Genomic DNA, 15,438 nt, shown 5'->3' with positions numbered 1-15,438 from the left:
TCCTGTAAATGGGAATTCAACACTGACAATCAACAGGACAGGCCCAAATATTTTAGTTGTTGTTGTATATATGTGCCACATGTGAAGTATTATACATAAATATCTTCTTAGGTGGAGCGCAAAGATTACATTTACATTAAATTGAATGCCTTTATTGTCATTATACAAGATTGTGTTAATGAATTAATGTATTTTTCATCATGCTTGAACTTTAATATGTTGGCATGTGTTTTAGGGTGTGTTTTTTGTGTGTGTGCTGAAGGATTCACATTTTGAGATTGCACCCTTGTTTAATAACAATGGAAATCAGGCTGTTTTCTATTCTGGAATGTGGTTGTCTAATCTTTCTTACTCTGGAGAAAAATAACAGAAAAATACCTGCACATGGTTGAATTCACCCATCTGACACTATTGTGGTTGTGTTGGGGTTCATGCAGTTTGTCGATGTTAAGAATGTAAGATTATTGTCGTACAGTATTACGTAATTGTCTCATTAGCCCGGCTTTTTAGTTCTAAGGCCTGTATAGATTGTTCTACACAGCATTGCAACACAAAGCTGCATCATGTGACCCTTCCGGAAAGGAAAAGCTCAAATGTAACTTGAGGATGCTATTGTCCTGTCTCGACCTGCTCCTTTTGTCACTGCGTCCCTATTCTTCTTCTGAATCTGTCCTTTATCTCAGTTGCCCTCCCCCATTTGTCTTGACACACACACACCGTTCTTTTGCTACCCTTTACAGAGCTGTTTTTTTGCCAGGCTGAGTGGCAGGAGCAGCATTGCACTGGCCTGTAGCCGAACTTTGCGGAGGTTCAAAGAGCAAAACTATATTCTGGCATGGAATGTTTCCTTGAACAGAAAAAATGAGCTGGATTGAACATGGTGCACCATATGTATATGAAATTATGAGATGAACATAAAAATACCTAAGTGTGTGAGCCCTTGTGTGCTTACTATACTGCATAGTCAAAACACGCGCTGACCTTGTGTGTTTGTAAAGCTATGAAAGTAGCAGGAGATCACTGTCAGCACTGGAAAAGATATCAGAGTGAAGCTGTACTCTGTTTAGAATATCAACAATGTAGGGACATGGAATTTTTCTAGCATCATAGTTATGTAGACTGGCCAAAACAGGCTGAATATTGAAGGCTACATTTTTGTGTCCAGTGCAAGTCTAGACTGTTGCATAGAGAGGAGAAATACTGTTAATTTTTCAGACAGGCACAAGCAAAAAAAAAAAAAAAGGGAGATTTGTGCTGCTGTTTCCATTCTCCAATAATCAAAAATGATCAAATCATCCCCTTTAAATGTGGCACACCTCCTTCCATGATCTGAACATTATGCTTGGTGGCGCTGCTCTATTTATGAAAATGTGCATTTATAACCTTGACTTTTAAATATGGTGAATATCAGGGAGCCATAGTGAGAAATATGTATGTATGTGTTTGTGTGTGTGTATGTATTTATACGTGCATTTATACGTGCATTTATACGTACATTTATACGTGCATTTATACGTGCATTTATACATGCATTTATACATACATGTATGTTGACAACACTTCCAGGGGGAAACAAATACAAACGATAGGACAAGTCCTTTGAGAATAAGAAAATAATATTTCATATGAAGTTCCTGGGGGTATTTTATGACATATATACACACTTGCAAAGCTTGGTTAGTTTCAGGCATGTTGATTCCTGAATAATAATTGCTTCTGAGCCTTATAAAACCTCATTAGAGCTGTTTGGAAAAAGTTTGTCCGCAATTACTCCTAATATTCATAATACTAGTAATTGTTTAGTAATGGAATCTGATCCCTGAGGATTCCAATAGCCCTTCACCCCCGCTTTGAAGGTTGTGTAATCACTTCTCCAGACACACTCGGACAGGTGCGTTGCAATGTCAAGCCTGCACGAGCAAAATCTAGTGCGTGCTGGTGTGTGGTTGTGTGTTCTTGCATGAACACTGTCGTGTGTAGTATATCCAGTCACAGAGTGACTGGATGAAAAGCTTCCATTGTGCTGGTAGAAAAACACGAGAGAGCATGTACTGTGGGCTGGAGGGCGAAAGAGAAAGGTGGACATAAATAACATAGCTTGAAAGGAATTATACATTTCAATGGAAACATGGCTATTTTTTTTACATGTGGATATTAGCTTAAGCATTTGAAACATGATGATTTAACTGTTTTACTGTAGTGGTTATTTGAACTGTGCTGATATCCACAAAGCTGTTAATACCACAGTTAAGGGGAAATGGAGAAAATAGGAAGTCACAGATGGGTGCCTTGTCCAAATATTTTAGTTTTAAGGTCCGCCCACGTTAACGTGTTGAACTGAGAATCACAATGGGTGTGTGTAATGTATTGTAATGCATTACCTCATTGGCTGCAATAGAGATCCAAGAAAAACTGGACAGTTGTCCCCAGTAAGCCCACAAGCCATAGTTTGAACATCCCTAGCTCAAATGGAATAAATCCTCTCCACTCTTGTGTTGATATTCAAGTCTCTCAATCAAATGAGTGGGCTGGTTCCCCTCACAAAATGAAAGGTTCCACTGCAATGTTGAGGAGGAGGAATTACCTTCATCAATGAGGGTTTTTCTTCACTTTGTCAATTTGTGGAAAACACACATTAGCTTAATTGTGTTCCTCCCCAATCTAATTTGGACCCTTTGGGATACTCGAGGATAAAGGAGGTCGTTAGAGCTGTCACTATTATCCTCTTTGGCCCACATTGAAATGTTAATTCAATGGATTCTGCAATTTTTCATCTCATCATCCTTTCAGGAAAAATGGAAGCACTCCAAGACAATTTGACCATTTAGGGATTTAAAGCGATTGCTGCAAATCTTCCATCCGTGGAAAACTGGCAGGAAAAGTTTGGATTTCATTTTGACCAAAAGAGCTAGTAAACTCACAGCCGAAAGACAAAGCTCCAATAAACTATTCGTTTGATTACTTTGCAATTCTATATGCTGCAGCTCCAGTGCCGTTTATGTAAAGTTCGACAGGGCACATTAACAGGTCAGTTGATGAGAGCGGAGGCAAAACAAGCAGCGGCACGCGTCGACTTCCCATTCGGCAATCGTGCGCTGCGGTGTCGTATTCCACGCCTCTGTAAATACTTTACGATGTTTGTTATCCCTCACGCAGCCCACCCAAGCTCACAATAGAAACAGATGACGTTTAGACAAAAACAGTAAGTGCTATTGTGCTCTCTGAACAAAAAAAAATCCTGTACACAATTTAAAGGGTCAAACTTTATCAAAACAAGGTTTACATTTGCAATGCACATTGACTATTGGCCTTGGAGCCTTTCATGCAAAATAACCTCTGGTAATTTGAATTAAAACATGTCCAGACATGAGTGACAGACTCAAAGATACTTTGTGTGTTTGGACTGCTAATGGATTTATCTTTGTATTGAATCGTAATCAAAAGCTTAGAACGTGTGTCTATTGTTGTTATTGGTCTGGTTATATGGATTGCTTTTGAAATGTCATTGTAATGCAAAAGATGTGTCTCTGTTCACCTTACTTAGCTTTACGGTAAGATCAGAGGGGCAATTTAGCGTTGTTGCAAAGTGAATTGACTTCCATTGTCACCATCTTAATGGAACCAAGAGTGGCAAGTTTCCCATGGCCTATCTTAGACATTGTAATTATATATGTAAATAGGATTAGATTTGATGTTTCCTTTTGTGTGTGAAGAAATAGGAGTACTAGGTTTACTCTGTTTTGTGCTATCTGAAGTCTACTTGCTTGGATTTTGTTTGTTGGCAAATGGTGGCTGATCTCTTGTAGGTGAGATAAGATGGAAAAAGAGGAAATTCTTGGCGAAAAAAGGATGGTTTGGGAGAAGACAGTCCAAGGCAGACTGTGTGACAATAGAAGGAAATGCCTGGAGTGTGTGACAGGCCTCTGGCCAGGCTGAATCAGGTAGATAAGGCACATGTGGAATGGCAGCGGCGGATATCAGAGGAATAGGAAAGGTGACAGAGCCTCGATGGAAGAACTCACGTTCTACTTTGATTTCTATTTATCACCTATCGCCATGAATATTTTTTTTGTCCATTTTGCATTTTTCAGAAAAATCACATCAAGACGCAAGTCACATCAGTATTTGGCTGTGTGTTCTTGATGTAACAGATTCACTTGCTTGTGAACATGTATTTTGGGTAATATGTGGAAATAACATTGAATTTAATTCACAGGTTTTGCAGGTTCAGCTGAGTTCATCCTTTATGTCGCGACTCGTTATAAGATGACACCTGGACTCTCTGTGAAAATTAGGAGCCCGTCGCTATAAATACATGCGGCATGGTCTAAAAATACAGTCGCAAGTAACCATGACTACCTGAGGTTCTGAAACAAAGTTGTTCCCTTTTGTCTTTCAGGCCCAAAAGAATGAAAGGGAGTCTATTAGGCAGAAGTTGGCCCTGGGCAGTTTCTTCGATGATGGACCAGGCATCTACACAAGCTGCAGCAAGAGCGGCAAGCCCAGCCTGTCGTCACGGTAACATTAATGTCATTTCCTTTCTCTTATTGTCCAAATGACATCCGGGGGCTGCTTAGAAGAGTCGTTATCCAACATTCCACCTTTCTGGAACTGATGTCACGAATACTTCGTTGCACATCAACATCCGTTGTCTGGGCCGAAATGGGTTTCATCTATAATGGATGACCAAGTTAAACAGGAGGCCTTTATGATTATAATCATATTTTTATTCAAGTTCAATGTGTTAATTTCAATGGATCAAAAATGTGCATCCTTTGGTTCAATTTATCTCTAGTCATCTATCAATAATTAAGGTTAAAACAATTTAATCCCTGGCTAAATTACAAGATAAAAGTGTATGTATGTATGCTTTTTTATGCAAAAATACGACATAGTATAGTAAGGCTTTTTTATGCGAAAAAACGACATAGTATAGTAAGCCTTTTTTATGCGAAAAAACGACATAGTATAGTAAGGCTTTTTTTATGGGAAAAAACGACATAGTATAGTAAGGCATTTTTATGGGAAAAAACGACATAGTATAGTAAGGCTTTTTTATGCGAAAAAACGACATAGTATAGCAAGGCTTTTTATCGCAGAAAACGACATAGTGTAGTAAGGCTTTTTATGCGAAAAAACAACATAGTATAGTAAGGCTTTTTTATGGGAAAAAAAGACAGTATAGTAAGGCTTCTTTTATGGAAAAAAACGACATAGTATAGTAAGGCTTTTTTATGCGAAAAACGACATAGTATAGCAAGGCTTTTTATCGCAGAAAACGACATAGGATAGTAAGGCTTTTTATGCGAAAAAACGACATAGTATAGCAAGGCTTTTTTATACGAAAAAACAACATAGTATAGTAAGGCTTTTTTATGCGAAAAAACGACATAGTATAGTAAGCCTTTTTTATGCGAAAAAACGACATAGTATAGTAAGGCTTTTTATGCGAAAAACGACATAGTATAGTAAGGCTTTTTTATGCGAAAAAACTACATAGTATAGTAAGGCTTTTTTATGCGAAAAAACGACATAGTATAGTAAGGCTTTTTTATGCGAAAAAACGACATAGTATATATAGTAAGGCTTTTTTATGGGAAAAAAACGACATAGTATAGTAAGGCTTTTTTTATGGGAAAAAACGACATAGTATAGTAAGGCTTTTTTATGCGAAAAAACAACATAGTATAGTAAGGCTTTTTATCGCAGAAAACGACATAGTATAGTAAGGGTTTTTTATGCAAAAAAACGACATAGTATAGTAAGGCTTTTTTATGGGAAAAAAAGACAGTATAGTAAGGCTTTTTTATGCGAAAAAACGACATAGTATAGTGAGGCTTTTTTATGTGAAAAAACGACATAGTATAGTAAGGCTTTTTTATGCGAAAAAACGACATAGTATAGTAAGGCTTTTTTATGCGAAAAAACGACATAGCATAGTAAGGCTTTTTTTATGCGAAAAAACGACATAGTATAGTAAGGCTTTTTTATGCGAAAAAACGACATAGTATAGTAAGGCTTTTTTATGCGAAAAACGACATAGTATAGTAAGGCTTTTTTATGCGAAAAAACGACATAGTATAGTAAGGCTTTTTTATGCGAAAAAACGACATAGTATAGTAAGGCTTTTTTATGGGAAAAAACGACATAGTATAGTAAGGCTTTTTTATGCGAAAAAACGACATAGTATAGTAAGGCTTTTTTATGCGAAAAAACGACATAGTATAGCAAGGCTTTTTACCGCAGAAAACGACATAGTATAGTAAGGCTTTTTATGCGAAAAAACGACATAGTATAGTAAGGTTTTTTTATGGGAAAAAACGACATAGTATAGTAAGGCTTTTTTATGCGAAAAAACGACATAGTATAGCAAGGCTTTTTATCGCAGAAAATGACATAGTATAGTAAGGCTTTTTATGCGAAAAAACGACATAGTATAGCAAGGCTTTTTTATGCGAAAAAACAACAGTATAGTAAGGCTTTTTTATGCGAAAAAACGACATAGTATAGTAAGGCTTTTTTATGCGAAAAAACGACATAGTATAGTAAGGCTTTTTATCGAAGAAAACGACATAGTATAGTAAGGCTTTTTTATGCGAAAAAACGACATAGTATAGTAAGGCTTTTTTATGGGAAAAAATGACATAGTATAGTAAGGCTTTTTTATGGGAAAAACGACTTAGTATAGTAAGGCTTTTTTATGGGAAAAAAAGACAGTATAGTAAGGCTTTTTTATGCGAAAAAACGACATAGTATAGTAAGGCTTTTTTATGCGAAAAAACGACATAGTATAGTAAGGCTTTTTTATGCGAAAAAACAACATAGTATAGTAAGGCTTTTTTATGCGAAAAAACGACATAGTATAGTAAGCCTTTTTTATGCGAAAAAACGACATAGTATAGTAAGGCTTTTTATGCGAAAAACGACATAGTATAGTAAGGCTTTTTTATGCGAAAAAACTACATAGTATAGTAAGGCTTTTTTATGCGAAAAAACTACATAGTATAGTAAGGCTTTTTTATGCGAAAAAACGACATAGTATATATAGTAAGGCTTTTTTATGGGAAAAAAACGACATAGTATAGTAAGGCTTTTTTTATGGGAAAAAACGACATAGTATAGTAAGGCTTTTTTATGCGAAAAAACAACATAGTATAGTAAGGCTTTTTATCGCAGAAAACGACATAGTATAGTAAGGGTTTTTTATGCAAAAAAACGACATAGTATAGTAAGGCTTTTTTATGGGAAAAAAAGACAGTATAGTAAGGCTTTTTTATGCGAAAAAACGACATGGTATAGTGAGGCTTTTTTATGTGAAAAAACGACATAGTATAGTAAGGCTTTTTTATGCGAAAAAACGACATAGTATAGTAAGGCTTTTTTATGCGAAAAAACGACATAGCATAGTAAGGCTTTTTTTATGCGAAAAAACGACATAGTATAGTAAGGCTTTTTTATGCGAAAAAACGACATAGTATAGTAAGGCTTTTTTATGCGAAAAACGACATAGTATAGTAAGGCTTTTTTATGCGAAAAAACGACATAGTATAGTAAGGCTTTTTTATGCGAAAAAACGACATAGTATAGTAAGGCTTTTTTATGGGAAAAAACGACATAGTATAGTAAGGCTTTTTTATGCGAAAAAACGACATAGTATAGTAAGGCTTTTTTATGCGAAAAAACGACATAGTATAGCAAGGCTTTTTACCGCAGAAAACGACATAGTATAGTAAGGCTTTTTATGCGAAAAAACGACATAGTATAGTAAGGCTTTTTTATGGGAAAAAACGACATAGTATAGTAAGGCTTTTTTATGCGAAAAAACGACATAGTATAGCAAGGCTTTTTACCGCAGAAAACGACATAGTATAGTAAGGCTTTTTATGCGAAAAAACGACATAGTATAGTAAGGTTTTTTTATGGGAAAAAACGACATAGTATAGTAAGGCTTTTTTATGCGAAAAAACGACATAGTATAGCAAGGCTTTTTATCGCAGAAAATGACATAGTATAGTAAGGCTTTTTATGCGAAAAAACGACATAGTATAGCAAGGCTTTTTTATGCGAAAAAACAACAGTATAGTAAGGCTTTTTTATGCGAAAAAACGACATAGTATAGTAAGGCTTTTTTATGCGAAAAAACGACATAGTATAGTAAGGCTTTTTATCGAAGAAAACGACATAGTATAGTAAGGCTTTTTTATGCGAAAAAACGACATAGTATAGTAAGGCTTTTTTATGGGAAAAAATGACATAGTATAGTAAGGCTTTTTTATGGGAAAAACGACTTAGTATAGTAAGGCTTTTTTATGGGAAAAAAAGACAGTATAGTAAGGCTTTTTTATGCGAAAAAACGACATAGTATAGTAAGGCTTTTTTATGCGAAAAAACGACATAGCATAGTAAGGCTTTTTTTATGCGAAAAAACGACATAGTATAGTAAGGCTTTTTTATGCGAAAAAACGACATAGTATAGTAAGGCTTTTTTATGCGAAAAACGACATAGTATAGTAAGGCTTTTTTATGCGAAAAAACGACATAGTATAGTAAGGCTTTTTTATGCGAAAAAACGACATAGTATAGTAAGGCTTTTTTATGGGAAAAAACGACATAGTATAGTAAGGCTTTTTTATGCGAAAAAACGACATAGTATAGTAAGGCTTTTTTATGCGAAAAAACGACATAGTATAGCAAGGCTTTTTACCGCAGAAAACGACATAGTATAGTAAGGCTTTTTATGCGAAAAAACGACATAGTATAGTAAGGCTTTTTTATGGGAAAAAACGACATAGTATAGTAAGGCTTTTTTATGCGAAAAAACGACATAGTATAGCAAGGCTTTTTATCGCAGAAAATGACATAGTATAGTAAGGCTTTTTATGCGAAAAAACGACATAGTATAGCAAGGCTTTTTTATGCGAAAAAACAACAGTATAGTAAGGCTTTTTTATGCGAAAAAACGACATAGTATAGTAAGGCTTTTTTATGCGAAAAAACGACATAGTATAGCAAGGCTTTTTACCGCAGAAAACGACATAGTATAGTAAGGCTTTTTATGCGAAAAAACGACATAGTATAGTAAGGCTTTTTTATGGGAAAAAACGACATAGTATAGTAAGGCTTTTTTATGCGAAAAAACGACATAGTATAGCAAGGCTTTTTATCGCAGAAAATGACATAGTATAGTAAGGCTTTTTATGCGAAAAAACGACATAGTATAGCAAGACTTTTTTATGCGAAAAAACAACAGTATAGTAAGGCTTTTTTATGCGAAAAAACGACATAGTATAGTAAGGCTTTTTTATGCGAAAAAACGACATAGTATAGTAAGGCTTTTTATCGAAGAAAACGACATAGTATAGTAAGGCTTTTTTATGCGAAAAAACGACATAGTATAGTAAGGCTTTTTTATGGGAAAAAATGACATAGTATAGTAAGGCTTTTTTATGGGAAAAACGACTTAGTATAGTAAGGCTTTTTTATGGGAAAAAAAGACAGTATAGTAAGGCTTTTTTATGCGAAAAAACGACATAGTATAGTAAGGCTTTTTTATGCGAAAAAACGACATAGTATAGTAAGGCTTTTTTATGCGAAAAAACGACATAGTATAGTAAGGCTTTTTTATGCGAAAAAACGACATAGTATAGTAAGGCTTTTTTATGCGAAAAAACGACATAGTATAGTAAGGCTTTTTTATGCGAAAAAACGACATAGTATAGTAAGGCTTTTTTATGCGAAAAAACGACATAGTATAGTAAGGCTTTTTTATGGGAAAAAACGACATAGTATAGTAAGGCTTTTTTATGCGAAAAAACGACATAGTATAGTAAGGCTTTTTTATGCGAAAAAACGACATAGTATAGCAAGGCTTTTTTATGCGAAAAAACGACATAGTATAGCAAGGCTTTTTATCGCAGAAAACGACATAGTATAGTAAGGCTTTTTTATGGGAAAAAACGACATAGTATAGTAAGGCTTTTTTATGCGAAAAAACGACAAAGTATAGTAAGGCTTTTTTATGGAAAAAAACGACATAGTATAGTAAGGCTTTTTTATGCGAAAAAACGACATAGTATAGCAAGGCTTTTTATCGCAGAAAACGACATAGTATAGTAAGGCTTTTTATGCGAAAAAACGACTTAGTATAGTAAGGCTTTTTTATGCGAAAAAACGACATAGTATAGTAAGGCTTTTTTATGCGAAAAAACGACATAGTATAGTAAGGCTTTTTTATGGGAAAAAACGACATAGTATAGTAAGGCTTTTTTTTATGGGAAAAAACGACATAGTACAGTAAGTCTTTTTTATGCAAAAAAACAACATAGTATAGTAAGGCTTTTTTATGCAAAAAAACGACATAGTATAGTAAGGCTTTTTATCGCAGAAAACGACATAGTATAGTAAGGCTTTTTATCGCAGAAAACGACATAGTATAGTAAGGCTTTTTTATGCGAAAAAACGACATAGTATAGTAAGGCTTTTTTATGCGAAAAAACGACATAGTATAGTAAGGCTTTTTTATGGGAAAAAACGACATAGTATAGTAAGGCTTTTTTATGCGAAAAACGACATAGTATAGTAAGGCTTTTTATCGCAGAAAACGACATAGTATAGTAAGGCTTTTTATGCAAAAAAACGACATAGTATAGTAAGGCTTTTTTATGCGAAAAAACGACAAAGTATAGTAAGGCTTTTTTATGGAAAAAAACGACATAGTATAGTAAGGCTTTTTTATGCGAAAAAACGACATAGTATAGTAAGGCTTTTTTATGCGAAAAAACGACATAGTATAGTAAGGCTTTTTTATGCGAAAAAACGACATAGTATAGTAAGGCTTTTTTATGCGAAAAAACGACATAGTATAGTAAGGCTTTTTTATGCGAAAAAAACGACATAGTATAGTAAGGCTTTTTTATGCGAAAAAATGACATAGTATAGTAAGGCTTTTTTATGGGAAAAAACGACATAGTATAGTAAAGCTTTTTTATGCGAAAAAACGACATAGTATAGTAAGGCTTTTTTATGCGAAAAAACGACATAGTATAGCAAGGCTTTTTATCGCAGAAAACGACATAGTATAGTAAGGCTTTTTTATGGGAAAAAACGACATAGTATAGTAAGGCTTTTTTATGGAAAAAACGACATAATATAGTAAGGCTTTTTTATGCGAAAAAACGACATAGTATAGCAAGGCTTTTTATCGCAGAAAACGACATAGTATAGTAAGGCTTTTTATGCGAAAAAACGACATAGTGTAGTAAGGCTTTTTTATGGGAAAAAACGACATAGTATAGTAAGGCTTTTTTTATGGAAAAAAACGACATAGTATAGTAAGGCTTTTTTATGCGAAAAAACGACATAGTATAGCAAGGCTTTTTATCGCAGAAAACGACATAGTATAGTAAGGCTTTTTATGCGAAAAAACGACATAGTATAGTAAGGCTTTTTTATGCGAAAAAACGACATAGTATAGTAAGGCTTTTTTATGCGAAAAAACGACATAGTATAGTAAGGCTTTTTTATGGGAAAAAACGACATAGTATAGTAAGGCTTTTTTTATGGGAAAAAACGACATAGTATAGTAAGTCTTTTTTATGCAAAAAAACAACATAGTATAGTAAGGCTTTTTTATGCGAAAAAACGACATAGTATAGTAAGGCTTTTTTATGGGAAAAAACGACATAGTATAGTAAGGCTTTTTTATGCGAAAAACGACATAGTATAGTAAGGCTTTTTATCGCAGAAAACGACATAGTATAGTAAGGCTTTTTATGCAAAAAAACGACATAGTATAGTAAGGCTTTTTTATGCGAAAAAACGACAAAGTATAGTAAGGCTTTTTTATGGAAAAAAACGACATAGTATAGTAAGGCTTTTTTATGCGAAAAAACGACATAGTATAGTAAGGCTTTTTTATGCGAAAAAACGACATAGTATAGTAAGGCTTTTTTATGCGAAAAAACGACATAGTATAGTAAGGCTTTTTTATGCGAAAAAACGACATAGTATAGTAAGGCTTTTTTATGCGAAAAAACGACATAGTATAGTAAGGCTTTTTTATGCGAAAAAATGACATAGTATAGTAAGGCTTTTTTATGGGAAAAAACGACATAGTATAGTAAGGCTTTTTTATGCGAAAAAACGACATAGTATAGCAAGGCTTTTTATCGCAGAAAACGACATAGTATAGTAAGGCTTTTTTATGGGAAAAAACGACATAGTATAGTAAGGCTTTTTTATGGAAAAAAACGACATAGTATAGTAAGGCTTTTTTATGCGAAAAAACGACATAGTATAGCAAGGCTTTTTATCGCAGAAAACGACATAGTATAGTAAGGCTTTTTATGCGAAAAAACGACATAGTATAGTAAGGCTTTTTTATGCGAAAAAACGACATAGTATAGTAAGGCTTTTTTATGCGAAAAAACGACATAGTATAGTAAGGCTTTTTTATGGGAAAAAACGACATAGTATAGTAAGGCTTTTTTATGGGAAAAAACGACATAGTATAGTAAGTCTTTTTTATGCAAAAAAACAACATAGTATAGTAAGGCTTTTTTATGCGAAAAAACGACATAGTATAGTAAGGCTTTCTTATGGGAAAAAACGACATAGTATAGTAAGGCTTTTTTAAGCGAAAAACGACATAGTATAGTAAGGCTTTTTATCGCAGAAAACGACATAGTATAGTAAGGCTTTTTATGCAAAAAAACGACATAGTATAGTAAGGCTTTTTTATGCGAAAAAACGACATAGTATAGTAAGGCTTTTTTATGGAAAAAAACGACATAGTATAGTAAGGCTTTTTTATGCGAAAAACGACATAGTATAGCAAGGCTTTTTATCGCAGAAAACGACATAGTATAGTAAGGCTTTTTATGCGAAAAAACGACTTAGTATAGTAAGGCTTTTTTATGCGAAAAAACGACATAGTATAGTAAGGCTTTTTTATGCGAAAAAACGACATAGTATAGTAAGGCTTTTTTATGCGAAAAAACGACATAGTATAGTAAGGCTTTTTTTTATGGGAAAAAACGACATAGTACAGTAAGTCTTTTTTATGCAAAAAAACAACATGGTATAGTAAGGCTTTTTTATGCAAAAAAACGACATAGTATAGTAAGGCTTTTTATCGCAGAAAACGACATAGTATAGTAAGGCTTTTTATCGCAGAAAACGACATAGTATAGTAAGGCTTTTTTATGCGAAAAAACGACATAGTATAGTAAGGCTTTTTTTATGCGAAAAAACGACATAGTATAGTAAGGCTTTTTTATGCGAAAAAACGACATAGTATAGTAAGGCTTTTTTTATGCGAAAAAACGACATAGTATAGCAAGGCTTTTTTATGCAAAAAAACGACATAGTATAGTAAGGCTTTTTATCGCAGAAAACGACATAGTATAGTAAGGCTTTTTATGCGAAAAAACGACATAGTATAGTAAGGCTTTTTATCGCAGAAAACGACATAGTATAGTAAGGCTTTTTTATGGGAAAAAACGACATAGTATAGTAAGGCTTTTTTATGGGAAAAACGACATAGTATAGTAAGGCTTTTTTATGCGAAAAAAACGACGTAGTATAGTAAGGCTTTTTTATGCAAAAAAACGACATAGTATAGTAAGGCTTTTTATCGCAGAAAACGACATAGTATAGTAAGGCTTTTTTTATGGGAACAAAACGACATAGTATAGTAAGGCTTTTTTTAAGCGAAAAAACGACTGTCGTTTTTTCCCATTAAAAAGCCATACTATACTAAGTCGCATGTATGCATTTATACATGCTTTTGTACATGCATTTATACGTGCATTTATACATGCATTTATACATGCATTTATACATGCATTTATACATGCATTTATACATGCATTTATACATGCATTTATACATGCATTTATACATGCATTAATACATGCATTTATACATGCATTTATACATGCATTTATATGTGCATTTATGCATGCATTTATGTATGTATGTATGTTTTTTAAGAAAAGCCTTACTATACCATGTCGTTTTTTCGCATAAAAAAGCCTTACTATACTATGTCGTTTTTTCGCATAAAAAAGCCTTACTATACTATGTCGTTTTTTCGCATAAAAAAGCCTTACTATACTATGTCGTTTTTTCGCATAAAAAAGCCTTACTATACTGTCTTTTTTTCCCATAAAAAAGCCTTACTATACTGTCGTTTTTTCCCATAAAAAAGTCTTACTATACCATGTCGTTTTTTCCCATAAAAAAGCCTTACTATACTATGTTGTTTTTTCGCATAAAAAAGCCTTACTATACTATGTTGTTTTTTCGCATAAAAAAGCCTTACTATACTATGTCGTTTTTTCGCATAAAAAAGCCTTACTATACTATGTCGTTTTTTTGCATAAAAAAGCCTTACTATACTATGTCGTTTTCTGCGGTAAAAAGCCTTACTATACTATGTCGTTTTTTCGCAGAAAAAAGCCTTACTATACTATGTCGTTTTTTCGCATAAAAAAGCCTTACTATACTATGTCGTTTTTTTGCATAAAAAGCCTTACTATACTATGTCGTTTTCTGCGATAAAAAGCCTTACTATACTATGTCGTTTTTCCCATAAAAAAGCCTTACTATACTATGTCGTTTTTTTTGCATAAAAAAGCCTTACTATACTATGTCGTTTTTTTGCATAAAAAAGCCTTACTATACTATGTCGTTTTTTTGCATAAAAAAGCCTTACTATACTATGTCGTTTTTCCGCATAAAAAAGGCTTACTATACTATGTCGTTTTTTCGCATAAAAAGCCTTACTATACTATGTCGTTTTCTGCGATAAAAAGCCTTACTATACTATGTCGTTTTTTTGCATAAAAAAGCCTTACTATACTATGTCGTTTTTTCGCATAAAAAAGCCTTACTATACTATGTCGTTTTTCCCATAAAAAAAGCCTTACTATACTATGTCGTTTTTTCCCATAAAAAAGCCTTACTATACTATGTCGTTTTTTCGCATAAAAAAGCCTTACTATACTATGTCGTTTTTTCGCATAAAAAAGCCTTACTATACTATGTCGTTTTTTCGCATAAAAAGCCTTACTATACTATGTCGTTTTCTGCGATAAAAAGCCTTGCTATACTATGTCGTTTTTTCGCATAAAAAAGCCTTACTATACTATGTCGTTTTTTTCCATAAAAAAGCCTTACTATACTATGTCGTTTTTTCCCATAAAAAAGCCTTACTACACTATGTCGTTTTTTCGCATAAAAAGCCTTACTATACTATGTCGTTTTCTGCGATAAAAAGCCTAGCTATACTATGTCGTTTTTTCGCATAAAAAAGCCTTACTATATTATGTCGTTTTTTTCCATAAAAAAGCCTTACTATACTATGTCGTTTTTTCCCATAAAAAAGCCTTACTATACTATGTCGTTTTCTGCGATAAAAAGCCTTGCTATACTATG

General features: G+C 33.5%; 1 protein-coding gene across 4 annotated transcripts in view; it reads left to right on the top strand.

Annotated features, from left to right (window-relative positions):
• Nucleotides 1-15,438, top strand: part of schip1 (schwannomin interacting protein 1) — a 147,365-nt gene that overhangs the window by 123,256 nt on the left and 8,671 nt on the right. For all 4 annotated transcript variants that reach the window (XM_077722308.1, XM_077722309.1, XM_077722311.1 and 1 more), the window contains one exon: nucleotides 4,400-4,518. In XM_077722308.1, coding sequence (XP_077578434.1) covers nucleotides 4,400-4,518 — 119 coding nt within the window. The remainder of the gene's footprint in view (nucleotides 1-4,399; nucleotides 4,519-15,438) is intronic.

Source organism: Stigmatopora nigra, chromosome 8 (genome assembly GCF_051989575.1).
Source record: "Stigmatopora nigra isolate UIUO_SnigA chromosome 8, RoL_Snig_1.1, whole genome shotgun sequence".
In the NCBI taxonomy this organism is placed as follows: Eukaryota; Metazoa; Chordata; class Actinopteri; order Syngnathiformes; family Syngnathidae; genus Stigmatopora; species Stigmatopora nigra.
Note: the sequence above shows the minus strand (reverse complement) of the source record. Positions and strands in the feature narration are given on the sequence as shown.